This window comes from Athalia rosae, chromosome 4 (genome assembly GCF_917208135.1).
Source record: "Athalia rosae chromosome 4, iyAthRosa1.1, whole genome shotgun sequence".
Taxonomy (NCBI): Eukaryota; Metazoa; Arthropoda; class Insecta; order Hymenoptera; family Athaliidae; genus Athalia; species Athalia rosae.
The window spans coordinates 779,405-793,806 of record NC_064029.1 but is presented as its reverse complement, the minus strand read 5'-3'; the positions used below and the strand labels follow the sequence as shown (position 1 = coordinate 793,806).

The window sequence follows — 14,402 nt, the reverse complement described above, 5'->3', positions numbered from 1 at the left end:
CAACTAATGGCGTACATTCTAACTTCTTACAGTTTAATGCGAGTCGATAATCTGTTGATGCAGAATTGATAAATAACGCATGGGTGGAAAAAAAATATATTTTTCGCTCAATAGCTAGTTAGATTACGTCCAAAACGAAGTTCGTATCAGAAGCAGTCGTGCGAATCAAAGCCAGTTTAATACACACGTCAACCAAATTAGTGCTCCACATGCTTTGGTTGAATGTAAGAACAAAGATTTCCATTCAAACTTATTAGTAAAGTACGTAATGCTGTTACACAGCATTCAGTTTCAAACAATTCCAAATCATTTAAAATGAAGATTTCTTTGGAATACGAAGAATATTGAATAATATATGTATGTATAACTCGAGACTATCAACGGTCGAAGACTGAGGCACGACCGATCAGTCTTTAGCCGTTCAAATTTCTAGAACTTTTATGCCAATGTTTTCTGTTGATTTTTTTTTTTTTTCTCTTGGTGTAAGTCCGATAATTCTTCTTTTGCTTTCCTCGCTGCATCTATCTAAACTCAACATTATTGAAGATAAAGAAAAATAGTACCAAAAAAAATGGATAAAAAAAAATCACCAAGTTGATAGATATGAATTAATTTGTGCGACCGGAAGGGACAGCAAAGCAATAACAGGCAAGACATTCAAAGGCACAAGATCCTTTTTTTTTTGATCCATTACCGATAGTCGAAGTCTAAGCTTTATTTGCAAATTTTTGTAAGTCAGAAATAATCAAGTGTTCAAGCATCAGTTTATATGAAATGATGTTAATAGTCAAGTCCGGTGTCTTTTCATGTCGAGTCTTGAAGAGAGCCCGAGTGCTGAATTTTAGATAATTAAACATTTATTGTGAGTCACCGCTCCTGACTTCATCCCAACTTGGCAATTGTCAAAACTCTCATCCCAAATTGGTCTTTTCCTTGCCCTGCCTGCGCTATTTTTGTGATATTACTATTCTTACATCGCCGAAACTAATCAGCTTGTGCTCAGACAGTCCAAAACTTCTCTCGCGAACTTTTTAAACTAAATTTTGCCACATATAGTCACGATTTTTTCGTTTTTATATATTTCATTTTTCTTAACTATCGTTGAATAAATTCCCATCTAATTATTTCATCATTATGAACAGAATTAAATTGCTACAAAAGAAATCTCATAAATAGACTTTCCATAAGAATAGTTTGAAAAGTTAGTCCATCCGACTGTCTGACTTCAACGCTCAAAAAATCGGTAAATTATTATTAAACTGTTTTGACTAAATGAATGCAAAGTGACGTAGAACCGATTATTTGTGTATACAGCTATATTTTATTACAACACAAATGATGTATTATGAGACAACCGAAGCAAATGTGAAGAAGACTTTTTTTTCTATTTTATTGTTGCGTTTAGAGTAAAAGAAATACTTCCTTAATTCAATAAAAGTTTCCAAATTTTCATTGAACCAATCATGTAGCGTGAGAAAATATTATTTAACTATGTTTAATAAAATGTTGAAAAGATAAAAGAAAAAAATGAATGTCTGAGAGTGTAAGTGGGAATTGAAAGGGGTGATCGGATATTAAATTATAATCATTAAATGACAAACACACAAGTAAATATATTGTTGTATTTTTATTATTATTAATATTATTTTTATTATTACTATTATTGTTGTTGTTGCGTGAGACTTTAGCATAATAGACTGACATTGAGCCATAAATATGGTATAACTATATTACATATTATCAGATAATAATATTTCTCACATAATGCTACGTTTCATTAAGGTATGATTAAATCTACTATTATTTTTATTTGGTTTTAATATATATAACTATATATATAATTTTTTTTTTGCTTTCATCTTTAGTATTTTTAGCGAGTGTATTATAATAATTATTAACTGTAAAGTTTTAACACGCAGGCAGTGATTCGGAGGGGTTCCTATCCTATGAAAAATTTTTACCAAGGGTTAATCATTCCATAGTTGTAATACACATTTAACAATATATATCTAGGGTTCCCATTGTGAACGTAATATCATATTTATTTTGATGATGTGCCAGTGTAATTGATTAGTAGACAAATCGATTATATAATAATTGATTTCATAGGTCTGAATGACCCTCAGAACTATTTTCAAAGGATAGGGACTTTATTAGGACTGTTCCTTGTACCTGATGCTCCTATCCTCGCGGTGACAATTTATTATATTCTATATTAGTGAGTTAGTGATAATGATATTTTCTCTTAATTTTGCCCTCTTTCTCACTTTTTGCCACCTCGGTGCTCTCTGTCAAAAGACGCTTTCCCTTTGCCGTTATCAAGTATATAATTAATACGGGCGAAATCAGCGAATGATCAGAATGATTTTGAATTGATGTTAAAACAGAAAGAATGAAAAAAAATTAGCATAGTCCAGTAAGTATTTCACACTTTTTCATCTGACTGTTTACGCCATATCCTTATATCATGCTATACGAACATGTTCCTATGAAAAAAAAACATGCTGAAGATTGGAAGGACATTATTCGCATCACGTCGGCTAGAAAGGTGATGATCAATTTCATTGGAATAAAGGAGATTTTAATTATATATTTTTGTATTTTTATATGATAATTTTACTCCACCGTTGTTTTGAATCCTTTGAAAAATGCCAAGGGGTATACCTTAGACGTGTCTCGATTCTGAGGTGAAAAATCATAATTTTTTTAAACTCTGTTCTCTAGGATATTCTTACGTACTGGGGGATCCATTGTCGGAACATCTCCAAAATGACGTTTCCCTACCTGTGTTGGCTACACGATGTGTAAGCACTCATGGATTTCTCAAAAAACAAGAAAATCCAAAGAGGTACACCTTGGAGGTCTTCCGATTTTGGGGTCAAAAATCAATATTTAAAAAAAATGGGTTTAATATGCTTTTCTTACGTATTTTGCTCTCAGGAATCCGAATCTGAAAGAAAAATTCACCTATCTCTAAAATTGATCGAGTTATCGCCAATTTTCAGCTTTTTGGGGTCAAAACTAAAAAATTCATTTTTTAGTCTATCTTAATGTAATTTGAGCTCAGAAATCCGAATCTGGAAGAAAAATTGATCTATCTTGAAAAATGATCGAGTAATTCCCATTTTTTCGCATTTTTTGGCATAAATTTGAGGATATCTCGAAGGGAAAAAATCGTAGCTTAATTTGGACAACGGATTCGTGTTCCTGAGGTCAAAATACGTAAGAAAAGTGCCATACGATCAATTTAGAAAAATAAAAATTTTTGGTCAAAATTTGAAAAAATCGTAAGGGGTACCCCTTGGAAAAATCTCAAATTTTGACCAAAATTTTTTATTTTTCAAAATTGATCGTATGGCACTTTTCTTATGTATTTTGACCTCAGGAACACGAATCCGTTGTCCAAATTGAGCTACGATTTTTTCCCTTCGAGATATCCTCAAATTTATGCCAAAAAATGCGAAAAAATGGGAATTACTCGATCATTTTTGAAGATAGAGTAATTTTTCTTTCAGATTCGGATTCCTGAGCTCAAATTACATTAAGATAGACTGAAAAATCAATTTTTTATTTTTGACCTCAAAAAGCTGGAAATTAGCGATAACTCGATCAATTTTAGAGATAGGTCAATTTTTCTTTCAGATTCGGATTCCTGAGGTCAAAATACGTCAGAAAAGTGTAATACAATCAATTTTTAAACTACTTTACTTTTGGCCCAAAAATCGATTTTTTTTTTTGGCTTTTCAAGAGTAATCTCAGGTATAATCAGCCCAGGAATCCAAATCTGAAAGCCAAAATCATCTACTCATGCAATCGATCGAGTAATCGTCAATTATTCGCTGTTGGGAGCAGAAAAATTATAAGACATATCGATTGGTTTTAGTCGTAGACCCACTTTGAATCGTCGCAATTCATGCATGGGTCGAAATATTCGAATTTCTCAATTCACCAGCGAACCCGAGCTTGGCTGGAGTCAGCGTAGCCAGCAGCGTAGCGCTTTGTTTTGAGACGTCACCTTCGGGGCTGACTAGAGGTGACACCCCACAACAAACCGCGCGCAAAATTCATGGGTTGGTCTTTTGGACAGGTCAGAGTACATCAATTGAACGAAATATCCGATTAAAAAATTTGTGGCTTTTTGAAACCACCATGGATTATAAATTACTGCATCGGATCGATGATACCTTCTTGATTACAGATCTTAACTACTCACAATCAGAGAGTGCCTGAGTGAATATATACCTGGAATTTTCTTATGAAGATATCTGCGCCTGCATTGAATAGAAGAGTGAAAAAATAGGTCAAATCATCAGCGACTGTTACGGATCACAGATGTATCCCACATCTAAGGAAGTGTGTCTGCACGCAGACGCGGTCGTATTAAATCTACTCTCGATCGGTATTCGATGGGGTGTTCATCCCCCGTATCTCCTTTTCTCCCTTCTCCCTCTCATTCTACAGGACACTCGCTAAGTGATTGGTTCTCTTGATTAGGGTCGCTCACACGGTTCAACTTCATCTTGAAGGACAGGTGTGGTAATGATCCGTTTTCCCCGGTCACATGGGTCGGATTGAAGCTGCTATATGGCTCTTACCGGGAGGGTGAAAAAGGGGAAGGAGAGGATCTCGTATACGATACCCTCGATTTAATCCGATCCCCACCCGCCACTCTATTACGCGAATTGATTCGGCATCGGTCCTGCTATAGCGCAAGGGGCGGAAACGAACGATAAAACGAAAACGGAAACACCGTTTAGCTGCTCGTTTCCAACACCCGCATACTCCAACAACTTCTATTCTCTTCTCTTCCTCTCCCTTTTCCCCTTCAACGACTCTGGTCGGTGAATCCTCCCCAGCAAAGCATGAACTGTTGTACGAGTCATTCGTTTATAATCGTACACAACTACCTGCCGGTAGGTGTGTAACATTGTCTCACGCACTTCTAAAAGATGCGGTCTTTTAACTGTACAATTTTTTTATATACATGCTCATAAATGAGCCCGCTGTATTTCGCAGCTTTAAATTCATCCCTCGAGTCTTCGTCAAAGCCATCCGATTTTCATCAGTGGCTGGCACCGTGGCATGCGAAGATTCCAATGTTGCACAGGATCGGGTAATTGATCATGTTACTCCGCGGTTTTCAATGTTACGGTAATGAAACGGGGTGCAAAAAGATATGCCTATTTTGGTGTCGCCCAATAGTGTGGGCAGGTTCAGGCGACAGAAGAGTGTATATGGCGAGTGTCGAGTGTATTCTATAATAATTGACGTTGAGTCGATCACCGTTCGTGAAAATATTACATGGAAATTTGAACAAGACTTGAATTTGCAACGGTATATCGGTAAAAAGCTTGTACGATTGGTATAAGGGAGTTTGTGGTGTTCGCTCGTAGAGCGCCCCTTTACGTTCTCGGCCTGCAGCACCCCGCCCCTTAATCTAATCCAAGGATAATCTAAAATTCATGACACACATAACTGCCAGGCGATGATATATATCTGCGGAGGCGGGGGTGGAGAAAGTAGAAGAAGGGGGTGCAGGTTCGCCCCTACCAGCAATCGTGGCGTTATTATTTAATGTTACATGGCCTAGTAGCTGCAGCAGCTAGCCCACGGTGGACCGGCTCTAAATCTCGGCATTCTTTATCTATTAAATATTCACCTTAATTGAACTCCGACCCCCGTTCCCCCCACCAGCCCCCTCGTTTGAATTGGCATTTTTCTACGCGTATTATAATTTAAACTTCCAGCATATATTCATGACTTCTCCATATAATGGATATATCTTTACCAATTGAAAAAGGAAATGACAACACGAGTTTTTACCTCGTTGTCACGCAAACTTGGTTGAATTATTCACCTCAAATATAAACAATATCAAATATTTCATGTGGATGGTTACGTTTCTTATTCATCCGAAAATGCAGTTTCTAGCTTTGCTCCCCTAGATTAGCTATACATGTAACTGTAATTAATGGTTTGTCGTATCCAGACCCGATGGCTCTTTGGTTTTGGGCTTTCATTCTCGTGGGATATTATATCGCAGTTAACACCGCCATTCGCAATAATTCTGCTGCATCCTACTACGCTGCCCGACTAAACGACTTGGATTTTAAGGGCAAGGGGGGTTGCGCGTTCGCTGATGCAGGGACTGAACAAATGATGGCCAATTTACACGTGCGCAGGGAGCGAAGTAAAATAAAAAAAAAGAAAAAAAAAAAAAGGACAAAGAAAACTTTTTCTCGAAACTCGGATTAAAACAAACGGCAAGTCTCTCCGCGAAATTATCTTAGCCCTGGAAGATTTCTTTTTATTTCATTTTATACTTTGCTTTATTTCACCCGGGGGAATCGCACCGTATAGATGCCGTGTGTCGGTTGCAAGTATATAAGTTGAGTATATACATCGTATATACATAGATAGTTATGTATACATTCATAGCTCCCCCAGATCTCACAATCTCATCGCCGTAGATTTTTTTTTTTTTTGTTCTTCATTTCCTTTTTTGTGCAGCAGATTTATTCATCCTTTCCGAACCCACTGCAGAGAAAAAAGAACGAAAGAGATACATTGAATTCGCGAATCATCGCGTAGAATTAACATACCCAAGCGTAATTGTTCTTATTTTTTTACAACTGTCGGAGTTGCACATTTCGAGTGTAAAATTTCGAACGTCGCACTTTTCGATCGGGTGATATTCGCGGTGTAAACGATGACCAAAGTTCAGGCGGGTCACGGGGGGATGGTAACACGATTACGAACATCCCCGTAGTCAACCGGACGACGAGGAGGTCGGCAAGCGGGTGCCATTCTCTCCTCTCTCCTTGATTTATCCTACTGCCGCGGCGTCGGGCAGTTATTGCATTAGCGCTTCGCTATATCCGAAAGCTCACTCGGTCCAGTCGCCTCATCTTCGCCCCGATTCCATGCTGGCGTATCCATGCTACAGTCGTTCGTCCGAGCCAAGTTGGGCCGGCTGTGAATCATCCCCCAAGAATAATGTCTTGCTAGTTCTCTGGAAGTTGCGACCGTCATCCCCGTGCAGTTGATCTCGCATTTGTGTTAAAGTTATTATACGATCGCAGCGATATTTGCGGCAGGCAAAATATAATCTCAAAATATACACAGATGGAACAGTTTATTTTTTTCTTATGGTTGAAAATATTCCCCCTCCGATGTGGCGAATCGAATGATTTTAATCGTCTCAATTCTCGCGCCCAAGATATTATAGTTCAACTGCTCTCAAAGTTAGGTATTGTAGCTGGCTGAGAAAATTGAAAATTTTTGATAATATCATAGATATATATAATATTCTCAAAGTCAACGCAGAACGTGATTGAAAATTGAATTTGTTCAAACTGTGGCATGTTGTGGTCGTGATATTTATAGTTATTCGTTGTTGTACAGACAGTGACCTATGCGGCAGCATGGTATTGTATGAATTATTATACATATGCACCGCAGGATCGGCCATAATCAAATATCGATGGAATAGTCATGATTATTATGTGATTACTATATCGGTTGCGCAATTATATTTCCCCTCCGAGGATGATGTATAATATTACGTACATAATTATGATACTTACATTATACAGTGATTATTAATTATTGACCAGTATAATTAGACTATTATGAAACATGAAAATACCCGAAGTAGAATTAAGAAGAGAGTAGCTGCATCAATGGTATAGTATAATGTAGGTATAATGGGAATGAGAAACGAAAACCCGGGTCATTCGGTGATCATATTCAACCCAATCAGTCTAATTTCGAATCTATGGCAAAACTTAGTCTACAGTTCACCGAAATCCGTATGGTTAACGAACCCGTACATCTGGTAGGCAATAACAAAAATTACTTAAAATTACGCCGGCCTGTCCAACCCGAGCGCTTCCTGATGCCTTCTAGCCTTCAGTCTAAGGTCAGCGATGCTGCTGTTTTTAGACCTTGCTGCAGCAGCTGCGGCGAGAGAAGCAGCGAGGCCTAAAGGATGCGCGGAATGATGGTGGTGCTGGTGCTGATGATGATGGTGTTGGTGATGGGAATGCGGTGGCGGAGGTGGAGGTGGTGGAAGGCAAAATAATCCTCCTGCCGCATAATGGAGAACCGCGGGATCAAAAGCCGAACCTGCTACCGATCCTGTTGCCGAGGTCGTCGAAGCTGACACACCTTGCGGAGATGGTGGATGTAATCTCAGCGCGGGTAGGTACGGAGCCACCCTGCAAGGCTCTAAGGACGTCGGAGGACTCCTTGGCGCCAAGACTAAACCTCCCGCTACACCTGCGTCATGCACATGGTACACGAATTTATATCCCGTTGTTTGCCATTTTTTTTTTTTCCACCCTAATTACCTACAGATTTCAAGTCCTACCTTTGTGCAGTTGGCTTTCGTGTTTACGGCACTTGGCGCGTCGATTTTGGAACCAAACTTGGACGCGAGCTTCGCTCAGACCAAGTCTTTGGCTGAGTTCCTCCCTCATGAAGGCGTCGGGGTAGTGAGTTTCGTCGAAGAGTCTTTCGAGCTCCGCTAGCTGTTCTAAAGTGAAATTTGTCCTGGATCTCCTCTGCTTTCCGCCACCAGCGGCAGTCCCGATTCCTCCACCGACGGAACTGCTTCCGCTTCTTATCTGTTGCCCCAAACCGGTAGAAACCGCGCCTGCAGTTGACACGGTAATTATTAAAATCTTCGCCGTGACTAGAATATCGTAACATCGGAGATTTTTGAACTTTCGAGTACGTGATAACGATAATCTCCGCGTAATAATCACCGAGGCAAGGACCGTATAATCTAGTCGCTCCGCAGTTCGCTCATCGCGAGGTCTTCGAAAATTTCTTCCGGATCGTTTCGTTCGCGCGGTTCCGTCTGCCCCCATAAATTAATACCCTCTCTTGCGACTCGATGGTTACGAGTATTCTATTCAAATGCTTTTGCGACTATACGATCCACCGAATTGGCCGCCATTAGGAGACTCTGCAGTGCTTCAAGTTCTCCTCAACGATCTGCCAGACGCCGTAAGAGATTTCGGCTTATGTAATACCTATGTACTTGAGCATTTACTCGGAATTTCTCGGTGTACGGGTATGACTAACGACGATATTCTAGAACGCCCGCACATACATCGTATGTATGATACATACCTACATTCACCTATAGATCTTCGGGACCAAACTAGTAAGAACTTGAGAACAACGCTGTTGCAGAGGATAGACTGTAATATATCCTACTAGACGTGTGAGTTCTCCGTTCCTTGCAATGCTGGAATTGTACGCATGTACGTATACTCACGCTAATCGCTTTGCAGTATCATCAATCCGCGGCGCAAGGAGACGATCTACATATAAATCACATTTTAATCCTACCGTCGATTCGTTTTCCAACGATGTGAAAAATTAGAATCCGACTCACGATTCTTCGACGCATCGATAGGCAGATATATGATTTTTTTCAAGAATAAATTCCAAGGGTCAAACGACGAATTGATTCGCGTCGAAGAGATATGCCCGAGGTTCGTTACCCTGCCAATACTCGATGTATATGTACATGATGCGAATGTAAGGGTGAATCGCAGAATGGGGGCTTGCAACGAGGTAGCTCGACACTTTGCTAAATTATATGAATCACAACGAGTTTCTAGAGAAAGCACCCCTTCAGCTCTCCTGAGGTGCTTAATCCTCCGGAGGTGTAGGGAACGGAGCACCCTAACTTTGCCTTGAAGACGTTTTGTATTACGTTGTCCGTAGTTACTTTATATTAAGGATCGGTTAATTAATTCGTGTACCGTTAATTAGAGTAAGTGCGCGTTTGTAGGTATACAAAATTAAATATACTCATTATACGGACAAACATAGAAGTGGATATACTTATAGATGTATCGCTGGTGCCTCGCCTTCAGCGGTGCACTTTATACAGACTGGAAGAAATTGTTATTCTCGTCTTTCGATATTCTTCAAGATCTAAAACATGTTCGGATTTAATACGTGGCAAAACCAAGTTCAATTTATTTCTTTTACACGCATAAGGGGGTTACATTGCAAAGAGGGTGACGTCGTTTTACGAAAGAGCTTTTTTTTTTAATCTATCTTCTATTCATCCGAAAAATAAACTAGCTGTCTAGTAGAAACTACTCAAAAAATTAATGGAGATCGAGATTAAATAATTGGCATTGGTTTTGTTAAATTTTTCCGCACATTCTCCGAGTACACGTTATGTATTGTATCGCAGAAGCGACCCTATCCGCAGCTGCGACGGAACAACCGACTTTTAATCGTTGTAAATTGCGTTTGAATTGCTCGCCTTGCGTTTGATATTAACCCGTGACATTATATCACTTGAAAATAACGCGGTATCCCTATGACTGTGTTTGTGTGTGCGTTCAATGTCGTTCGGATACACGCAAAGATATTACACGTATACAAATATAACAGCAAAAGGATAAACCCGTGCGGTGTAACGTATACATCGACTCGTACGTCGACGATTACATACACACAACAGGTTCAAGCTACGCGCAAAACATCGAGGAGAATGAACGCGTACGTGAGAATTATAAACGCTCTAGTAATCCACCCCCGGGGGTTAAACTGGTGCCCGGAACCCGAGTGAAGCAATCGTGTGCCCGGGGTTATTCCGCTAATTCGATTACTAGGAGCGCGGTCGTCGGAATCAGAGGAGACAGACGGGGCCGTAAAGCTTCGCCCCGAAATAAAAACCTCCGGTGTGTGCTTTACCAAAAACCCCCATATGGCACGCGACGCGACGTCGACCGCGATCGTAAAGATGAATAAGAAATTTATTGCGCAGCATTCTTCGGAAGATTATGCATTCTAATCGCAGTTAGTTAACATGTTTGTTAGCATAAAGTACGAGCAACCCTCAGACTACACGTAGGTACAGATGAAACGCGGTGGTGGAAGATCTCAAATTTTCCACGTATGGGAATTACATTGATTTAAATAAAGATCCAAATATTATTGGTACGTAATTGAATTGGGATCAAAGGTCAGGTCATAGTACGGAAAATTATTTGGGGGCGGAAAAAAAAAAATCTACATGTAGCCGAGGCGAAGATCCCTAAATCGTGATCCGACCCTCGATCGGATTGGTACATTAGTAAGACTTTATGTGTTCAGAGGATACTTTTTCAAAACTAACCCCCACGGTAATAAATATGTCCAGTACTTCGCCTTGCTGCTGACCATTTCTCGGACCCCGAGCACTCGCCGAGTAAAGTGCTTCCACCGTTCTCGGACCACCAGTCTTCAATTCGCCGCGTGATCTCTAAATCTTCGCTCTCAACTTTCCCCTGGTCCACGTACTTAAGTATAGGTACGTATGCGTGGAGATATATACTATGCATATGAATTTTTTATTCACCACCATCATATACAGATATTATTTTCAATTGACGTTTATTTTTTCTTTCGCTTTTTACGGACTGTGTGCGCGCAGCCGATCACAATGAATAATACCTATACAGTTGGGTGTACGGAGGATTCGCGAGCGGGTTAGTACCGAGCAGATTGCTTTTTGATTTGCGATTAATCGTGGGAGAAGTTACGAGGGACCACCCGTGGTGCAGAGACGTGGCGAAGGGCGTATCGGACGCACCTCTCGTCCTGGTGCAACTCGCATATTAAACCATAAATTACAGATTACGCGACTCCGAGTTATTATCCCCATATATCCGGGGCACTATTCTCCAGGTATTTTATACATGATTGTACAACGGTGCGGCAATGCTCCCTGCGATGCAATTTTTAACTTCGATACCACGCTCGTTTTCCAAGATGAAATCGGGGCGCGAATACCCCGTTACGCTATTGAGTTACGAGGAACTAAAAGCTAACGTAGATCTGTGAATCGTTGAGAAAAAAAACCTGACATTTCATGCAAAATTGACGTGAGTATGGCTAATTACGCAGCAAGACGTGATTTCAAAGCATCTTCCAATATAAGTGAGGGAGAATGTCTGGTAGAAATTAAAGACTCGATCTGCCTTAGATGATGCGAAGAACTCACCCTTAGCCGTATCATCCTGCGGTTGGGTTTGGTGGTTTGATCCTCGCGGTACGTGATGCTGTCGATGTGGTGTCGTTTGTTCCGCAGACGACCTCGACAGATCAGTTCCGCAGATGATTCCGTCTGTGGGACTTTGACAACGATCGGACGTCGACGCTGAGGACGGCGAGGGTGATGGCGAAGGTCGAAGAGGTGGCGGAGAAGGACTACAGCCGAGTAGTTTTCTCACTGAGAGTTTAAGCTCGGGAGTCTTCGGAGGACCACTTGTACGTGCACTCTCTGGTTTCTCCCTCAGCTTCGTTCCGACGGAGAGATCCTCAGGTTGTAATCTACCATCTGGCGACGGTGGCTCGTCTTCTGGGGCTGCTTCACCGTGGCAAACCTCATCCAGAGACTCTCGCGACCTGGTATCTCCATCTGAAGAAAGTCCAACTTTCATTTTTCAGGCTTGATCACCGCGAGATCACGGATGCCATCGGGGTGGACTTTTCAAATATGAAGGTAAATGGCTCGTTATCGAACACACGGATTTGTGATGACATCTACATCGAACTTTGGTATGATTTTTATGAGATTAACAAAGATGAAATGTTATGCAATTCTTTCGTCGAAAGTACGAACAAATATGAAAACTGTATGGAACCCTTATTATTTTCAAACTGCGAGTTCTGTATTTTGCACAATTTTTAGTCATCTATTTGCACGTTACATATATGATTTAGTAAACGGATCATCATTTTAATCATGACGATTATCTATGTGGAAACTACATGAGACTGCAATCTGCCCCGTGATTTGTGGAGTTTTCGATATCTTGCACACGCCGACACAATTATTTTATTCATGTAATTATGAGATGATTTCAAAGATCATCGTGTATTTAATGGCACACATCGCGCGGCTATATGTGACAAATAATCATTGAAAACGTACTGCAAGTCGTCGCACTTTCCGTGGAACCAAGAAGATGAGCAACGCTAAGCGTGATTGCTGCGGCCGCAGCGTCACAGGCGTCCCTGCAGACACGTCTTTTTAAGGATGAACCATGAATATCCCAATTAATCCCCGTTGACTCGTTGTTAATCTCCTGATTGACGATCCGTTGCACCTTTCCGTTTGGATTTCCGTTGCCGGAATTATTAATAATAATACCGTTTCCGTTACCGTTGTCGTTCGCGTTGACGGTAGCGGTATCGAAGCTTTTCGAGACAAACTGGGTGAGTTGTTCCATCCTCGGGGAGTCACTCGCATCCGCGAGAAGGTCCGCGAGGCGTCGGAGGGCGCCGAAAAGCGCGGAAGCGTCGCGACGCTAGGCACCCCATACCGTCCGCCATCGAGACGCTAGCCAATCCGCCAACCGGAGGCGGTCTTTGCACCACTCTGTTCCAACCCCGAACCGCCCTTGCTGCAGCTACCGAAGCTCATTAGCATTTCACCCGTTTCACCCGTTTCACCCTCACCTACCCGAAGCCACCCCTGCCTTTCACCCCGAGTTCCCTTCGCCCCTCCGCCGCTGTACATACCTTGTACTATACCGTGCTACGCTTCGAGGTTTGCCGAAGACAATGCAAACTGTAGCTTCCTCGTCGCGGGTCACAGATCTGTATAAATTTTTATAAATTTACACGCGTATCGAAATTGACATGAAACACAAATACTGGAGGTTCACGTATGACCTGTGCATCTCAATTTCGATCGCGCGCATGAATATTCATATTGTAAATGATTACAGTCAATTCAAACGGATGATTTTCATTGCGCTGCAACGTACTCATCTCCTGTATCTATAACCACTAGTCTGTACGACCTGAAAAATATCCACCATCTGGTTACAGGTGTGGGTGTAAACCGCACAAGCAACCCGTTGAATCTCTGTCCCGGGATGCCGACCAGGACAATGTTTAGTTTCCCCACTCGCGTCCTTCCGACCCGGCAACCCCCTCTCTATCTATACCAGCAATATTTAAATGGGATTGCGTTTGGGAGTGTAATTGCTCCGGCAAACATTCTGCGTCCTGTTCCGAAGGTTTGTACTGCAAGGGGGTGCGAGCAGGGAGAACACGGTGTGGCTGTGGAAAGGTACTATGTACACACAGTTTAGAACACATATACTATATACGTGATACAAATTCAAGTATGCACACTAAATTTATACGTATGTAGTATGTATAATACTGTCTACCTGAATCTGCAATAATATTGCTGCATCGGAGTATAAACATTGAGCCTGCACAGCGCACCAATATTCACATTCGAGTTGATAAATTTATACGTATAGTAGGTACATTTTATGCAAATATATGACACGCACCAGTCCATGTATTGCTTTACGTGCGATGAGCAATGTATCGAAAATTGTGGCCATCATTACACGAGCTGGTGC

General features: G+C 41.1%; 1 protein-coding gene and 1 long non-coding RNA gene across 2 annotated transcripts; one reads left to right on the top strand and one right to left on the bottom strand.

Annotated features, from left to right (window-relative positions):
- Positions 1-6,320: 6,320 nt before the first annotated feature.
- Positions 6,321-13,382, bottom strand: LOC105687436 (retinal homeobox protein Rx-B-like). The gene is made up of 4 exons (XM_048654667.1): positions 12,953-13,382; positions 12,020-12,436; positions 8,372-8,656; positions 6,321-8,280 (listed from the first exon to the last, which is right to left on the bottom strand). The coding sequence occupies exons 1-4, from the start codon at positions 13,248-13,250 to the stop codon at positions 7,865-7,867; spliced, it is 1,416 nt and encodes a 471-aa protein (XP_048510624.1). The 5' UTR covers positions 13,251-13,382; the 3' UTR covers positions 6,321-7,864.
- Positions 8,671-12,152, top strand: LOC125500749. The gene is made up of 3 exons (XR_007278209.1): positions 8,671-11,326; positions 11,450-11,900; positions 12,002-12,152. It is a non-coding gene; the product is annotated as an uncharacterized LOC125500749 (long non-coding RNA).
- Positions 13,383-14,402: the final 1,020 nt, after the last annotated feature.

Coding starts and splice junctions, on each gene's coding strand:
- LOC105687436 (XM_048654667.1), bottom strand. CDS start 13,250: ATGGAACAACTCACCCAGTTTGTCTCGAAAAGCTTCGATACCGCTACC. Junction 12,437..12,952: donor GGAAAGTGCGACGACTTGCA/GTACGTTTTCAA, acceptor GACTTTCTTCAG/ATGGAGATACCAGGTCGCGA. Junction 8,281..8,371: donor CGAAAGCCAACTGCACAAAG/GTAGGACTTGAA, acceptor TGCATGACGCAG/GTGTAGCGGGAGGTTTAGTC.